Source organism: Equus caballus, chromosome X (genome assembly GCF_041296265.1).
Source record: "Equus caballus isolate H_3958 breed thoroughbred chromosome X, TB-T2T, whole genome shotgun sequence".
Classification (NCBI taxonomy): Eukaryota; Metazoa; Chordata; class Mammalia; order Perissodactyla; family Equidae; genus Equus; species Equus caballus.
In genome coordinates, this window is record NC_091715.1 from 12,176,133 (window position 1) to 12,194,238 (window position 18,106).

General features: G+C 40.0%; 1 protein-coding gene across 1 annotated transcript in view; it reads left to right on the forward strand.

Moving 5' to 3' along the window:
- Positions 1–297: 297 nt before the first annotated feature.
- Positions 298–18,106, forward strand: part of GRPR (gastrin releasing peptide receptor) — a 37,577-nt gene continuing 19,768 nt past the window's right edge. The window contains exon 1 of the mRNA XM_001490605.7: positions 298–1,217. Coding sequence (XP_001490655.1) covers positions 805–1,217 — 413 coding nt within the window. The 5' untranslated portion in view covers positions 298–804. The remainder of the gene's footprint in view (positions 1,218–18,106) is intronic.

Sequence of the window (18,106 nt, forward strand, 5' to 3'; positions counted from 1 at the left end):
TCTAACATATTGGAAAAGAGGAGAAAATGGGATGTGAGTCCCACCTGGATTCATGGGCACAGTATCAGAAAGATTTCCAGTGCCTTTGCAGAGTGCTAGCCACACTTATTAAATACCTACCGCAGGTGCTGCCTCTTAAATGAGACGTCAAAGGCATCTATTAAGCCACACAGATGTAGCAACTGCAGTCTGCTGGTTGATTCTCATCTGGGGAGAACAGCCGACTGGGCAGTGATTGAATTGTCCAGCAGGGGGCTGGCATTCTCTGCGTATAAGTAGACCTGGTTCCTCTTCAGAGCCTCAGCTCAGCCGAGCTGCCGTTTGCTGGTGAAGCCGGTGACGTGCAAAGCATCCTGCCTATAGGATTTGAGGCTTTCTCAGTGCAGTTTTTTTCTACCCACTTTAAACCTTCAGATTCTAAATATCAGGAAAGACAGGAAATGCCGTGTGAAAAGAACAGGCCAAAAGTTCTTAGGAAACTGCAGCCAGGGAGACCCAGACTAGAATGGAGGTAGGAAGAGTTGCTACAGAGTGGGTTTCATTCTAAGCCCTTTGTTGGCTGAGTTTTTGTTGTTACCTTATTGAATTTAGAGATGTACTGCATTGGTCACGTGAAGGCCAGAGCAGCACCAGCATCAAAATAGTGACAGTTTTGAATGCACAATATATACGTACGCAGAGTATTTTTATTGAAGAAGATAAAGAGCCCAGCACAGACTTTATTCTCATCTTCACCCAACTGCAAAATCAAAAGTTAAGAAACAGCATCTAAGGGCACTTTTTAGGTGGGAAGGAATCCAGAGGATGGCTCTAAATGATTGTTTGCCTCTGAACTTGGAAGTGGACCATTTTGTACACTGCAACGTCTCCAATCACAGTGTGGATCTCCCCACGAACGACGACTGGTTCCACCCAGGGATCCTCTATGTCATCCCTGCAATTTATGGGGTCATCATTCTGATAGGCCTCATTGGCAACATCACCCTGATCAAGATCTTCTGTACCGTGAAGTCCATGCGAAATGTGCCGAATCTGTTCATCTCCAGTCTGGCTTTGGGAGACTTGCTCCTCCTGGTAACGTGTGCTCCCGTGGATGCCAGCAGGTACCTGGCAGACAGATGGCTGTTTGGCAGGATTGGCTGCAAACTGATCCCCTTTATACAGCTTACCTCGGTGGGGGTGTCTGTCTTCACACTCACAGCTCTCTCGGCAGACAGGTAAGTACCGGAGGAAAGTTACATTCTCTCTGAGGGTGGTCAGTGCCTCTGTAAATGAGCTATCATGTTGGGACAGACAGAACTGTTTGCACAAAGGGAAGTTTTACTCAAACTCAGATTCCCTTCCAGGCGTGTTTTTGTTCTGGGGATTGCTTCTTGAGTTTGACACATTGGTTTAAAAAAGAGAAGTAGTGGATGGCGGGGATGAAAGGGGACAAATGAGCAAAAACATCTCCTCACATAAGATTGAGGTGCATTTCCTGGAGACGAATCCATTTGACATTGCTTTTTCCTAACTTCTCCCTCCCTGCCAAGTTAATTGATTGATGAGAAAACAAAATCACACCTAATGGAGTTTAAATCTCAGGCAAATGTTTCGTAGAAGCAATTCAGAGTCTTCAGAGATCACCACGAGGAGAAAATAAGCAACATTTCCTTGAAATTCATTTTCCTCAGACAGCTTAACTTTTCTCACAGCTGATTTTGTATGTGGCTTTCCGTCACTGAATAGTTTGTGAGCTGTTTTTTCCGAGGATCTCTTAAGTGAAATCAAGCATTATTTGGATTTTTTCCCCTTGGGAAAGCTCCATTCAAAGTTGATTTCTAATTTGAATATCTTTATTGATGTACCTCCATAGCCAGTGCCTTTGAGGTTTTGTCAAGGGGGAGTCCGGTACAATGTTTGATTCCAGGTAATATACATATTTGTGAACTGCATGTCTTAAGTAAACATGATGCTTTAAAATTCAGATTTATTCACTCTTAAAAATTCACATTCATTCTTTGAATATTTCTGAAGCGTCTATCATGTAAAAACCACTTGCTTGAATTAACCAGTCAGGAAATAGCTGCAGGTTGTTCACACAAATTGCTGAACGTATCTTATGTACTTCTGAGCTCTAGAAGTTGGACACAATAATGAATAGATTCCAGATACATCAGAGACAATATGGTCAAATTAAGAAAAACTGGTACAATGAACCAGAGACTGTAAATTTTTATTTTAAAATCAACTGTATGTTATGATGTTAAAGATAAAGGATTTGAGAGCGTAGCCCGGGAGAGGCATAGAAGCGGCTCTTGAAAGTTTATACTCTGAAGAAAATGTACCACATTTTAACACATATCGTGCTGGATTCTCCTTTTGTAGAGGAACAGACGGTCCCTAGGTGACCCGGCTTTGTCGAGTAATGGACAAATAAAGATAGTGTTATCAGTGTTTGTAGACATGTTATACTTAGCTGCCTAAAGTACACTGCTCGACACACACGACAACTTCAAAGATTGAAAAAGAGTAGCCCAGAAACTAGGTTTGCACATCGCACCAGCTGGACAGGGCTTCTCCACCCCTCCCCCCCCCCCCCACTCAGCTCCAGCTTGCTCTAACCTTGACCATTTGCCCACCAGGCACTACTGACCACAGGCAGTTTCACGTGTTGATTCAGGGCAGGCAAACTTTGGAGCAGGCAGGCAGATGTGTGGCTCGTTACTACTGGCCAAGGGCACTTCAGGATGAGGGTCATTTTCTTGATGGGAAGATGAGATTTTGGTCTCCAGGTTGGTGAGTGCAGTGGTACAGATGGCGTTTACTGTCTTCTTGGGGAGGGGAGGGGAGGGAAGGGGGCAGAGAGGAGAGTGAGGGTGTGCAATGTAAAGATGCAGCTGCAGGGAACTGTTCTCTGGAGTTTCAAAGCAGACCAAATTCACCATCAGCAGAAAGGCTCTTTCAAGAGCCAGGTTGCACCCTGTGGCAGTTCTAGTGTTTTCTCGGTAAGTTTATAGTTACTGCGTGTCCTTCCCAAGTTCGGAAATTACTGTCAGCTTTCATATAACTAACTTTGCGTGTTTTGCTAAGGCTTAAAAAAGCTGGTGGATCACCTGAATCATAGGCAGTGCATCTAACCAATTTCAACAAGAATAGATATTGAGCTAGTTAAATAATATAAGCCTGTACTTATCTCTTTATTTCATTTTTAAGAGCTATTGGAGTCTTATAACAACCTCATGAGGTTGGCAGGACAAATATATATGTAAATATCCACACACGCACAATATCTATATTTCTTCTTCTCAACAAGGTATAATCTATCAACAGTAAACTGAACAAGGGTACAGTTCAATATATTTTTACATATGTCTATGTAACAACATGACCACCACCCAGATGGAGGTGTGGAATGGTCCTAGCACCCCAGGAGTTTCTTTTATGCCCCTTTCCAGTTAATACAGAGCCCCATAGAGAGGCAATCACTAGCCTGAATTCAATTACTGTAGATTATTTTTGCCAGTTCTTTAATCTCATAAATGAAATCATGCTTGTTATGCTCATCATTATGTCTGTGACAATCATCCATGTTGGTGCACATAGCAATGGTTTGTTCTTTTTAATTGCTGTGTAGTATTCCATTATATGAATATGCCTCAGTTTATTTATCCCTTCTAATACTGATGGACATTGGGTTGTTTCCAGCTTGGGGTTGATAATAACCCACTCTGAATATTCTTATTTATGCCTTTTGGGGAACATAAGTGTTTATTTCTCTTAGGTATATGCCTGGGAGTAGAATTGCTGGGTCATGGGGAGCATATGTTTAGTGAATATTATCAAAGAGTTTTCCAAAGTAGTCGTCTGTATTCGATAGATTGGTAAAAGGGTGAACCAGAAGACCCTCCAAGCTGGATGGTCATTGCAATCATTGGGGAGCTTTAAAAATATACCGATTCCTAGCTCCCATCCGAAATCCACTGACTCAGAGTTTCTGGGGTGTGAACCAGTGTAGCGATAATCATCCAGCCTGCCCCCTGTAGGTTGGCCAGCAATGCCAGTACTCATTCCCAGCCTCCCTTCTGCAGTTCTCCCCTTCCCCAGGTGAACTTGAGTCTTTGTTAATATGAAAAGAATAGCATTTTCTAGAAAAGTTTATACTGCTGCCACCAAGAGGAGACTGCAAGGCAGTCCCAGAATCCAGAATTCTGGGTTTGACACAGCTGACTGATTACAGATTTGCGTTCAAGCCCCTTCACTATTGGTCCCCACCATCCGTCTCCTTCCGTGCTTTCTTCCCTTCACAGACACGATGATGTCCTCATAACACAGTGGTTACACTGACGAGTTCCTGACTCTGCTTCCTTGCTTATGCTGTGTCCCACCCACTCTCCAGAATGCTTTCTGCTTTCCTAACTAGAAGACTTTACTCCCCATCCCATGGAATGTATGGGCTTGGAATAGGCATTTTAGGCTTTTTTCTGCCACTACTACCCACATAAGGAAGTTGGACCAAGTCACTTAACTCTCTGACCTTAGTCGAATCATCTGTAAGATAATAGAATTGAGCTAGATTATTTCTAAGGTCCCTTCAAATTTTAAAATCTTCTGATTTTTAATTGTCATCTTGCCTATCATTCAGAATCTGGCTTAAGCCTCCTCTTTAAAGCCCTAATTTGGACCATTCTAGCCCAAATTTCCAGCCTTCTTCTAAACATGAGGCTTATTATCTGAGACATGAATTATCTTGCGACATCTTTCATCTTGTTGTTTTGAAGTATTTTACTCATCAGTCTTTTTTTAGCCTCTCCTGTATCCATTGTTTTAACTTTTCAAGTAGATAAAAATGGTGAGAGTGGAGATTTTTTATATTTTCCACAGTGCCTCACATGGTTCCTTGTACCAAATGGGTGATCAATAAATATTGATTAATTAAAATTATGGTTAATTAATGCATACTTTTCTTCTCCTTATTATTCTTCCCCCTTTTCGAAATTTATCTGAAAGCATAGTTTTAAAAATATATCACACAGTCACCTGCTTCTTATCTGTTTCTCTTTATTAAGCTCTCATATTTGGGTAAATGAGAGAAAAGCTATTCTTTTTGAGCCAATAAATAGATTTGTGGGAATAAATAGATGAGTGGATGGATGGATAGATGGAAAGGTGGGTGAGTGGATGAGAAGATGGATGGATGGATGGATAGGTGGATGGTTCGATGGATGGATGGATAGATGATTGGATAGATAAGTAATAGTTGAATGGATGGATAGATGATTGGATAGGTAGATAAATAGTTGGATGGATGGATATGTTTTTTTACATACTGGTCTTTCCTACTAGAAGCCCATCTCTGTACTAGGTGCCTCAGTATTATGTAAATGGAACTTAAGGCCTGAATTGGACCCTCAACAGAAAAAGCATGAGGAGAGTTTGCTTTTTCTTTTCCAGTAAGCATAAAGTTTAAAGCTGGATTTAATGTTGACAGCATGCAATCCCCAAGTTATATTGTGCCTGCTTCGGTATTGTTATTCAGTGCTTTTCCTGCTAGGATGGAGCTGGCAGAATGAATCCTAAGGACAGATGTCTACAGCAGTTCCACTGCACCATGATCCTTCTTCTATTCCATGGAAAAAACTCTTCATAAGTTTCCTCCTCTCTTGCGATTTGGAATACATAAAGAAACAGGAAATTTTTACCTTTAAGCAAACTTCTTGAAGTACAGATTTTTAAAATTAATTGCAAGGAATTTATGAGATAATGTAGTATTCAGCCTTTCCTGACATCTAGAGCTGCATTGTCCAACTTGGTAGCCACTAACTACATGTGGTTATTTAAATTTATATAAAACTAAAAATTCACTTCCCTAGTCACACCAGCCTCACGTCAAGTGCTCAATAGCTGTGACTTTACTGGACAGCGCAGATAGAGAACATTTCCTTCACTGCAGAAAGTTCTAGTCTACAGTGCAGAAGAGAGTTTGCCCTTTGCCTTGGGGTCCAAATCTCTTTCCCAAGATCTGTGTTAGCTGCTCTCTCTCATTGAGGGTATCAGGATTCCTCAGAAAGGCAAATAGCAAATGCCTCCCAGCTGCATGGGCTCTTCTTGTCTGTAAAATATCTTCTACTGGAAGATACCCAAAAATGAAGAGGGAAGAAACCAGGCAGCCCAATACAATCACCAGTCATGGGTTTGGGAAATTTAGGCATTGGGGAATTTAGGAATTGGTGAGGTTTTGAGACCTTCTGAAGAATTCATGTGGGGTTCACTCTCCAGGTCTGCATTATGAACTTCTGTCTGATCCCTCCATTCTCTTTTGCCAGGCTCTCTTCCATCTGCCAGTCTATCTACCTTTCTATCCCAAGACTTGCCAGAATAATCACTGCTCCAACTAAACTCTTCTCATGGTTTCCCACACGTGCCACCTGACTACTCTCTCTCACTTCAGTTCCCCCTCCCTAATGGCTGGGCTCTATTCCCTCGATCTATCCAAATCCTATCAGTCCTTCAAGGCACAGTTCAAGTCCCTTCTCCTCTATGAAGCATTCCCTGATCTTTTGCTTTCACTGATTTTTTCCCCTTCCCAAGATGTTTTTGCCTCTATTGTTCATTAAATACTGAATCTATCCTAGCTTGTATTTCTAGGTCCTTTTTATACATGTGGTTTCTACTTCCCTGATCATAGCTCTGTGGGGTCTGTGCTGTCTACAACACCCAGACCCATCTTACATCTAGTAAGAGGACAAGAACTATAGCTTGGTTGGTGTTGGAGCAATGACAAAATGATAACATCCAGCAGGTACAAATAGAAGTCGTCTTAAAGTTCAAAGTTGTTTGACACAGAGACCAAAAGATGGAATTTGGCCTTGTCACAACAAATTCAGAGTGGCATCAGACTAGAACCTTACTCTCCTCATTCCTCGTCCCAATTTCTTCAGGGGAACAGGAAACTTTTCTTCAGAAACCATCAAAACACAGAGTCTGATTCCATTTTCCTTCTCTGGACAGTGGGAGCTACTGATCCCAAACCCTACAGTTCTGAGGGAAGATACCCTGAGTGACTCCAAGGTGGTCCCCTTCTAAGGGGATCACCTTAGTAATTCCAAAGGATCCTCTACTGTTGTAGAGACCCGGCTTCACTGATTCCAAGGAGATTGGCCCTTTCTCATAAGAGAAGACAATTTGATTTCTTGTAAAGCATCTTTCCCAGAAAGTCCCTCTGTTAGAAGATTTTACATGAGCCACCAGTCCATAACGTCTCTATAGTATGATTTTTCTGAAGCACATGCTGCCTCTCTGGAAGGGAACTCAACTCATGTCTCGCCACAGTGATGGATCGTCACAGCTGCTGGCAGACTCTAAGAGTGCTCAGAGGGCAGGGCAATGGAAGTGGGGTTTCCCAGCAAGGCTCTTTCAATTGGAGTGCTGTGGAGAGAAGGGCAGCAAAGAACTTTGACCTTGTCTCTCATACACTATCTTTTAATGTGTTAGACTTTCATGTGATTAATTATCATTTCTGGCAACCTAATGTGCATGGAAGCAAAAAATAGCACAAACTTGATCATGAAACATAGAGCATAGCCTGAAAGGGCTCCCCGGTGAGGTTTTTTTGAATGGTGTGTGTCAATAACATCCTTTGAAAATAGACTAAATTTGCATTCTTGCACTTGTAAATCCTCCTGGTGTATGGGGTTTGCATCAATTCTCTCTTAATTAAAACACAGGTTTTGCAGAATAAAAAAATTTTTTTTCCACTCCTCTTTTTCTACCTCCCAGTAATAGAACAAAATATTTTGTTTATTACAGTCAACTTTGAAATTTTGGTGATTAGTATCTGATATTTGCTGCTACTTAAAATGGCTTGATTTGCCTCGGAAACTCTAAGAGGCTACTGGTTCATTTTACCCATTAATATCACCTTCTGTAGGAGGCCTTCATTGCCCACTGAATCTAAAGGAATGACCAACACTATTCCATCATCTAGTTTCTTTTTTCAGGTTGATCGAAGTATAATTTACATTCAGTAAATTTTTAGGTGTACACTTCTATGAATTTTGACAAACTTATATAATCCTATAATCACCACCACCACAATCAAGATATAGAACATTTCTATCATCCCCCAACTTCGCTTATGTCCCTGTTTTTTTATCCCCTTCTTCCATCCCCAGCTCCTGGCAACCACTGATCTTTTCCAGAAGATCATATGAATGACATCATACAGTATATGGTTATTTGAGTTTGGCATCTTTCAACTCAGGTTGTTGCATGTATCAGTAGACCGTTCCTTTTTGTTGCTGAGTGGTATTCTCTTGCGTGGATATACCACAATTTGTTTATCCATTCTTTGGTTAATGGGTATCAGGGTTATTTTCAGTTTTGGGTGATTATGAATAAAACTGTCATAAACATTCACATACAGTTTTTGTATGGATGTATGTCTTCAAATCTCTTTGAATCTTTGGTAAATATCACCCAGTATTGTTTTCTTGAGAATTATTTTGTTCATTTGTTTGTTTACTTGTTTACTGTCTGTCTTCCACCACTAGAATATAAGCCCCCAAAAAATAGAGGCTATCTCATTCATTAGCATATTCTCTGACACTAGAACAGTTCCTAAACTGTAGCAAGTGCTTGACGAGAGTTTGTTGAATACGAATGGATGGATGCATGAAGGAAGGAATAAAAGAATGTATGAATTCTGGTGGGTCCTACTGAGTGAACCTGGAATAGTGGATTCTGGTCTGTGAATCATGTTCATTTCCTTTGATGTTAACAGAGTGATGGTCCCAACCCTAGATGACAAGGCCTTTTCTAGGTTTTATGTGGACTGTTTGGAGGAAAAACCAATAAAATTGTGAATACAAAGTTAGGTAGAGACGCGAATGTTTTAAAATATTTAGAATTCACATATTAGATTTAGAAATCACAGTAAGTTACAATTTAAATAAGTTGATAAATTCCATGAACATCACAAAATCCAGAAAAATAACATAATATCAATGAATTAACTGCCTGACAAGTCTATCATACTCATTTTCTTAAATATTTTGGCTTCATCCTCATTTGTCTCCTCTTAAAATTACAATAGTTTGGTGATACCCTTTTCTATAGAGAAATTAGATAAGTCAATCTTCTAGCATGGTTGATTAAAATTGGTCTATTAATGAGAAGTTAGAAAAGTTTCTTTTATAACTCGTTATTGGTAATGTCATATAAATGTTTAGGATTATTTGAGAAAGCTACTCTCAAGTTTCTTTCCTATATGGATGTAAAATTTCACAGCATTTCAAGTTTTCTTATGCGTTGAGTGATCTTAAATACTCATTTAACTGATGACACCTGTAAACCTATTTGCCATGAATGTCTTCACGTTATGAGTTTTAAGTTGTCTTCATCAATGTTGGTACTTTGTGGGTATGCATAACACGAGTGACCTTGCACAAATGTATTTGCTATTTGTAATTTGACTACGGGTTTCTGCCCTATAAACACAGACACTATGATGAACTCGATTTTGCTGGTATATTTGGATTTAAATTGCCATCTTATTATTCTGTTTTCATTGGTCTCACCTGTTTCATAATCCTTTTTCCCTCCCTTCTTGCCTTCTTTTAAGTTAATTAAATATTTTAATTATTCTATTCCCCTCACTCCATGAATTTGTTAATTATACAAGCTGTTCTTAATATTCTTTTCAGGGCTACCCTAGAGTTTACAACATGTATCCTTGACTTATTGGAATTTACTATAAATTGGAACTTTCCCATTTCTCAGACAATGCAACGATAATAGGACATTTTAGCTTCATTTTCATTCCATTTTGCCTTTTTTTTTTTGGATATTGTTATTCTGTATTTTAATTCTCTCTATGTTTTAAAATCCACAGGACATTATATTTATTGTTTTTACATACTTTATATTAGCTCACATATTTACCTTTAGATTTAGGTTGATTCCTGTATTGACCTTGTCTGTTGCTCTCCACTCCTTCCTGCATTTTCATCCTGTGACTTCTATCTGACATCATTTTACTTCTGCCCACAGAATGCCCTTCAGTATTTCATTTAGTGTAAGTCTAATGGGGATACATTTTCTGTTTTTGTTTGTCTGAAAATGTCTTTATTTCATGTAATTTGGGGGAGGATATTTTCACTGAGCATAGCATTGTAGGCTGGCAGTTCTTCTCTTTCACAATTTGAGGTTGCCATTCATTGTCTTCTAACTTCTGCTGTGAAGTCAGATGTTATTTTTATTGTTGCTCCTTAAAATTACTGATTTTTTTTCTCTTTGACTGATTTTAAGATTTTTCTCTTTATCTTTGGTTTTCAGCAGCATTACTATCATGCACTTGGTTGTGGTTTTCTTTGTATCTTTTCTGCTTGAGATTCATAGCTTTTCTTGAATCTGTGCTTTGAAGATTTTAGCCAGTTTTGGAAAGTTCTCAACCATTGCGACTTCAAATATTGCTTCTCTCCTATTATCTTTTTCCTCTCCTCCTTTATTCTGTTTACATATAAATAGAACAACTACAGGTTAACTTTAAGCTTTTAAGGACTTTTCCCTCTTTGGTTGTTTTTGCTTTTATTGAAGCAGGAAATTTCATACTAGGGTCAGGCACCTCTGCTACTGAGAACTACTTTTAACACAATTTCATTTCACCCTGTCTCATAAATTTCTTATTCCCTTTTCTGTATGTTCCATCCTTTTTTCTCATCGTACATCAGTCTGGCCATTTTCAGCTTACTAATCCTCTCTTCAGCTGTGTCTATTCTGCTTCTGAAGCTTCCATCTAATTAATTTCGGTTATAGTATATTGTAATTCTAGAATTTCCATTTGGTTCTATCTTGTCATCTAATTTCTTGAATTAGTCCCAATATATTGTAAAATCTCTCTCTGGTAACTCTAACATGTGGAACCTCTATAATTCTGTTTCTATTATGTATTTTCTTCTCTTGTTTTTTGGCCATTTTATTTTGTCTCCTGGTATATGAGGCAATTTTTGTTTGACTACCTGGTCTTGTAAATGATGAGCTGTAAATAATTTGAGGCTCTGGATGGTATTAAGTATCTTCCAGAAAAGATTGGCTTTTGCTTCTTGCAGGCAGTTAGGAAGTGGCAGTATATCTGACCTAATCAGGGAGTGAGCAGATTAGAGGCCAGGCTTTGGTCTTTGTGAGAACTGGTCTGTTTCTGGTTCACCCCTAATACTAGGGTGTACCCCTTTGGGCATCTCAACTGAAAGCTGAAGGTGTTTACCTGGGCTCCTCTCTTTGGTGGACCCTGAACTCCATTTATTGTTTCTCTTAATCCTGTTGACACAAATAATCAATAATCAATCTATAAATCAAAATTGGGATGAGTTTATTCTATGAGCTAGTCTGAGAACTATAGCTGGGGAAGATGACCTTCACCAGGGAAGGAAGCACTCCAAAGAAGTGAGGTGTAGAGTGTGGTTATCTACTATCTTGGAACAAGGAACATATGTCAAATATGACAGGAATATCTCTTTTTACTACAGTCACAAGCTGTTTTGCGAGCACAGTAGGTCAGTGGTTACCAGATGATCACAGCAGGTCAATGGGCGGCAGGTCAGTGGTCATAAGATGTACATAATAGGTCAGGTTGATCCTTAGTTTCTGGGAAGAAATGCTATTTTTGAAGAAATTTTGATATGGGAGGGAGGCACACATATCTATGTTTAAAGCCAGTATTCTTTGCTTTGGGACAGTGTACATGTTTAAAGCAAATGTACAATTGCATGTTCAACAGGTCCTGTCAGGCCTTTCTGGAAAAACAAGGTCAGGCCGAATCAGTTTTAAACCAAATGGCTTCCTCATATACCTCAATATATTAACTTTTCTTAGTGTTTTTCATTTATTCGTCAATCCTCTGCTCAGCTCAGTTTCTCTGCTGTTGCTTGAAATTTGGTAAATGCCTTAAAGGGAAAATGATGCTGAATAACAACTTCATCTCTTTGCACTTCCCTTCTCTCCAGGATTTTGGCCCCTTGAATCCTTACTGCCTTAGTATTTCTCTGATGTTTTCAAAGAGATTTTCCAGCTTTTCATTTCAGGAGAGCTGGTCAGCAACGAGCTAGTCTGCCATTATCAGAAGTGGAAAATCCTATACCACCTCTCTTAAAGACCTGATCAGCTACCTCAAAGCTACCCACATCCCAGTTCCTCTAAGAGGAGTACAGAACTATCTAGTCAGACCTGTGGGATCAGCATTCAGAGCCTCAAATTATCTCAGCAATTTACATTCAGAGAAGGGAGCTCTGGCTAACCTCAAAGTGAGTAAGTCAGGAATCTCAGCCGAGGCCTGCAGCGGTGGACCCGGCCAAGAACTGTAGGTACATCAAAGCCTCTGGGATCTTTCAACTAGGCCAGGACTCTTAGCCCCAATAAGCAGAAGCTAGAGCCAACAGTCAGTTATGCAGTGATTGATAACAGCTGAAATTTCGTGAGCAGGAAAGAGCCAAAATGTTCCTAAGGTATATTTCTTTAAACGTCACTTCTTTATTGCTGTCTCTTTTTTTGCAATGTGCTCAGACCAATTGGCCAGTGGTAATAGCTAAAGGTTACATAGGAAAGAAATAAGGGGAAAATGTGAAATGCAGCCACATAAAGAAATTTATTTCCAGTGTGAGAAGAATTTACTGTGACAAAAATATGTCCATGTGACTCACTTATTTCTTCATGCTGTCTACATATAAGTGGAATAAGTACAGTTAAATTCTAAACTTTTCAGGGTTTCTTTTTTCCTTTTGGTGGTTGTTGTTTTTATTGCCAGGCAATTTCATACCAGGGTCAGGCCTCTGTTATGAGAAATACTTTAAACACAATTTAAAAACAATGTAAAATTATGTAAAAACAAAATTACAGGAGTTTCTCCCTGAGAACATATGAGAGATGCTTATTTCTCTTTAAATAAATGATGACCAAAACAGAATTTTAAGAATTTCATTATTATCTTTTCTTTTCCCCTTCCACTTTAAAGGATTGGAAACATCAGAGAAGAGCAGAAAAATCAGAATTTGGCATCTTTTCTTTCCTAGATTGTCAACAGAGGTGAAATTGAAGGTTAAAATGATGGCTTAAGGAATACATGTACTACAGGATGAAGATAAGTGTAGTAAATATTTAGCTTTAAGCATTCTTTATTTATGCTTCAAAAGGTCCTGTGAATCTGAAGTGCTCTAGTCAAATGAAACGGACTGGGAAATTCAGGGACCTGGTTCTAGTCTTGGTTCTCAGCTAACGAGCTGTGGCACCAGTTTCTGTTTCAAATTAAGGAAATGGGGCTTGATGACTTCGAAGTTTTATACTCCATAGTTACATATAAAGCAGGTTTGTAATTAAACATGTACCCGTATGTCTGTACCATGATGACAGCTCTTCATATGCTGACCTAGCATCTTCTATTCTAAGAGGGCTTCACAAACGGGAAGATACGTATGTATTATTCGATTGTTCTTTAAAGGTTTTACCTTTATATTTTTCTTCCCCAACCAGATTTTATATTTCGCTTCCCCAACCAGATTTTAAATCCTTAGTGGCCAGGGACTTCTATATCCATAATGCCAAGCAGAGCCTGAGATACTAAATTAGTACTTAAATGTGCTGATAAATTGACTATGCATCCTGACCAATGAGTGTTGAATACTGGAGGACCAGCCGCAGAGGTCAGTGGCCTATTGTCTTCATTACCGCAAATTAGTAAGCCTAACTGGCAGCAGTGAGTGAAATGGAAGACGAGCTTTCCTCCATTTAAAGAAGGACCCAGCAGCTTTGGTGTGGACAGGCAGGGAACAACAGGAACATTAGCCGTGTTCACACATTTAGTGCACATAGGCTAGGGACTGGTAAACTTTTTCTGTAAAGGGCCATATAGTAAATATTTTCAGCTTTGTGGGCCCAAAGGTTTCTGTTGCAACCACTCAGCTCTGCCATTATAGCCTGAAAGCAGCCATAGACATTATGTCAGCAAATGCGTGTGGCTGTGTTCCAGTAAAACCTTATTTATGGACACTGAAACTTGAATTTCGTATAATTTCCACATGTCATGAAATACTATTCTTCTTTTGATTTTTTTCCCAACCATTTAAAATGTAAAAACCATTCTTAGCTCACGGGCCATATGAAAAGAGGCAGAAGGCCAGGTTTGGCTAGTGGGCCTTAGTTTGCTGTCCCTGATATGGATGTGTGTGCACACTTGCTGAGGTGGTCATTTAGCAGTGTCCTATCTAAATGGAGTGGGACCTAGGGGAATCCATGAGCCCTGTCCATTTGGCCAGGACAGACTTCCGAAGGGATATAATAAATACAAATCCTACAGCTGTGTGATGCTTTAGGCTACAAGGCACTGTCATGTCATGCACATTAGCTTTTGGATCATCAAAAAATTGAGAGTCGATCTAATGTCTTTAAGCCATGTGTCTTTTCCAGTATGCTCTGGGTCCTCTGTGATACTAACAGTTGTTTAAATGAAGAAAATGAGAGAGTTTTAAACCAAGGCTTAGCCAGATTCCAGCTCCCTTGGGTGGTGAGCATGGGGGCAGAGCCCCCACGTAAAGGTGTAAAAATGTAAACAGACACTGGGCTTCTCACTGCCTCCTTCTAATGTTCACCCTCGTGCATGGTGCTGTCTCCTCTAAGGTCTTTTCATCATAGGTTGACGGAAGGAAGTCACCTTAAAATTCTTGAAAAGGGCAATTGTGCTCAGGGAGAATGATCTCCTCAGGACCCCCAGGGATTCTTCTGGGCTTGAAATGGTTAGAGAAATAGGAAGTGTTTGGGCCACAGGAGATGTCTTGGGAAAAGTCTAACAAGATGGTGTCCAGAGTGGTTTGGGAGAAGTGGGCTTGAGAGGAGTACTTGGCTAGGAGCGTGGCAGGGGAGGAATGGGTTATCTTGAGCATCTGGAACCCATTTCCTTATCTGAAAGTAAGGCATTACAGGCCAGACAGATTGGGTGCACAGTTCTAAATTTTTAGTTTTAATTATATATTTGTTCAATAGATAAAATAGGCATAAAATGAACAAGACGTAGACCTAATTCTTAATGAACTCATAATCCTGTGACCCAGGTTGCATGAGTCTTTCTAATTTCCAGGATAGAATGAGAGAAAATGTCACTGAATGTCCAGGGTTTATACTTCTTTTGACCTCTTTTGTACCTAGTACAGAGCCATGCAAAAGTAGGTGTTTAAGACCTGCTTTTGATTGTTAGATGTGCTAGTTTCGGTGGAGTGGGGGTGCTTTGCTTGTTTTAGGCGTGATGCGTTGCCCTGGAGCTAATCCTAGGAAGGATCTGTGAGAGCAAGGACGTTGCCCTCTAGTGACCACCTGTGCTCCTTGGAGCCAAATAGACATGGTGCCCATAGGGGCTAGCTGGCATCTGCAGAGCGCCACCTGCTGGCTAGAATGGTCACGAGCCTCTGTGTGAGACGCAAATACTTAGGCTACGGGATGATTTTTTTCTTCTTGTTTTATTTTTAGAATTCTCTACCGTCTATAAATCTTACAACGAGCTATTGGCACTTCTATATTAAATTTTCTTTAACTGGAAAAAGTCATTCAAATGAACTACCAGCCTCTAGACCACCTTCTTTGATGATGTCTTTGCTGACTCAGAGCAAACTTTTTCAACTGGTCCTTAAGATACCCCCAGAGTTGCATGGTGACAAACTTACAAACTCTTCTTCCCTCCTTTCCTCTTTCTTTTTTTTTTTTTTTTGGTCTTTCTTTCTTTCTTAATTTTATTGTGATAAAATATACATAACATAAAGTTTACCACTTTAACCATTTTTAAATATACGGTTCAGTAACACTAAGTACATCCACATTGTTGTGCAACCATCACCACCACCCCTCTCCAGAATTTTTTCCTCTTCCCAAACTGAAAAAAGTCCAGACCCATTAAACAATAACGCTGTTCTTTCTTTCTTTCATTTTCTTTTTTCTGTCTTTCTTTTATTTATTAATTTTTTGAGGTTGCATTTAGCAGAGACCTATTCATCCCCTATTCATAATGGAGATAAATTCAAAGGCATTGAGTGTGAAAAGATGTCTGAGTTGGACCCTGGTTCTTTTAATTGTCAACTGTGTGACTTTGGGCAAGTCACTCTGCAGGCCTCAGTTTTCTGATCTGTAAAAAGGGGATGAGGGTCTCTACTTTTAATATATGATAAGACTGTTGTAATTTTTGTAATGATGAAATGAAATAGTGTATCGGCTTCTTTATGAAATGCTAGAATTCCTAGTCAAAAGCGTGAGTATACCATTAGCATGGTTGTTATTTCTGATCATAAAGGAGTGGGGAGGGTGTTGACAAAATCTCAACCAGTTGATGTTTTCTAGTGGACAGTCATTCCTTTTCAGGAAAAGCAATAACAACCTCTCATTTAAATGAGGCTTCCTGGTTTTGAAAGTGTTTTTGAAACACTTCATTTAGGTCCTCCTCATAGCAAGTAAGGTCGATAGCGTTAGTTCCATTTCACAAATGAAGAAAACGGAGGCATTAAAGTCACATGGTTTAAGGTCTCGACTCAGGAACCAGAAGGCCTCTGTTCAAACCCTAACTCTGCCACTTCCTAGCTGTGTGACCTTGGGCAAGTTATTTAACTTCTCTGTGCCTCAGTTTCTTCATCTATAAGAAGAGGATGACAACAGTAGTACCCGCTTCCTAGGGGATTCAAGAAGTTACTTCCCGAAAAGTGTTGAGAGCTGTATCAGGCATATAGTTAGTGCTATGTAAGTTTTTGTTAAATAAAAAAATGAATAAAAAGCAACTGACAGCATACTTATGCAAAAATAGCTAGTTATGGAAGTGGGAATAGAATGCAAGGCTCCCAGTCTCCGTTCAGTCCCTCTCTCTCCCTGTCATAGTCTCCTTTACCACACAGCAGTACCTCCCTGACACTGCCACAATCAACCTTCTGGGCCCGGGGACCCAATCAGCTATAAAGTTCGGTCACCATTTCACCATGTATAAAGCCTCTCACAAAAGCTTAATTTAAATAGATTGCTGTTAAATTTTTATAATTAGACACAATGACTCATATGCTGTGATGGTATTTTTGAGCTTTAATAATTCTTATTTTGAAAAGAAAAAGTATTTTATTGAGATAATTTAGAAATTCTATTTTTATCCCCAATAATTTGAAATATATTTAAAATTGTCTCTGATATTTCATTTTCTATGTATATGTTTGATAAACTGGCGGGAGAGGACTTTACATAGTGAGTGCTGTTGGTGGCCTGCTGATATCCCTCGTGGACCCCGGAGGTGACTTACAGACCTGGGCTTCCTGTGTTTCTCTGATGGAGGGTGACATCTGACCGTGGAAGGTTTGGAGCAAGCCGGGGTGCCCCAGAATTAACACCTCAGGACAGTTTTCAGCCAAAGAGGGAGTGGAGTTGGTAGGAAACATCTCACCATCCTCACCCCTTGGTGGCACAGTTCTGGAACGTACTCATTACCGTCTCTGGGGGTCCCCAGCAGGCCTGTGCTCCAGTTACCTTTATTGGCTTCCATCCCCTCCCTCTCCCACCTCCCCACTCCCTCCCTGTGCTTCCTAGTGTAAGGGAGGAAGACATTTCCTCTACCCTCTCTGGGTTCTTCTGGCCGGAGAACAAATTAAATTCACATGAAACAGAATAGCAGGAGAAAATTAAACAAAGCTTTATAACATGTATACATGGGAGTGGCTCAGGCAAGCTGAGTAACTCGCCAAAATGGCTGAAGCTCCCACCTTAAATATCATATCCAGCTAAAGGCAAAGGAGGATGTTGGGGGTGGGGGGTGTCAGTTACAGGAGGTTACCAGAAACAGGAATAAGATTATTATGCAGATTTAAGTCCTTGCCTTTGGCATTGATTAAGAGTTTCTAGAGAGAAGGTCATCCCCTGTCTTCTTCCTGGTACAGAGAGGGAGGCACCTTTACAGATGGAGATTTCCCTTACAAACGTAAATGTTTCCCAACAAAGGGCAAGCAAACTCCACTCCTCAGAGTTGCTTTTATTAAAAGTAACCAGCCCCCAAAAAATCCTCATGCCAAAGAGACATATCTTGGGGTGGCCAATTCTAGGCCCCCACACTAGGATCCCCTCCCAAATA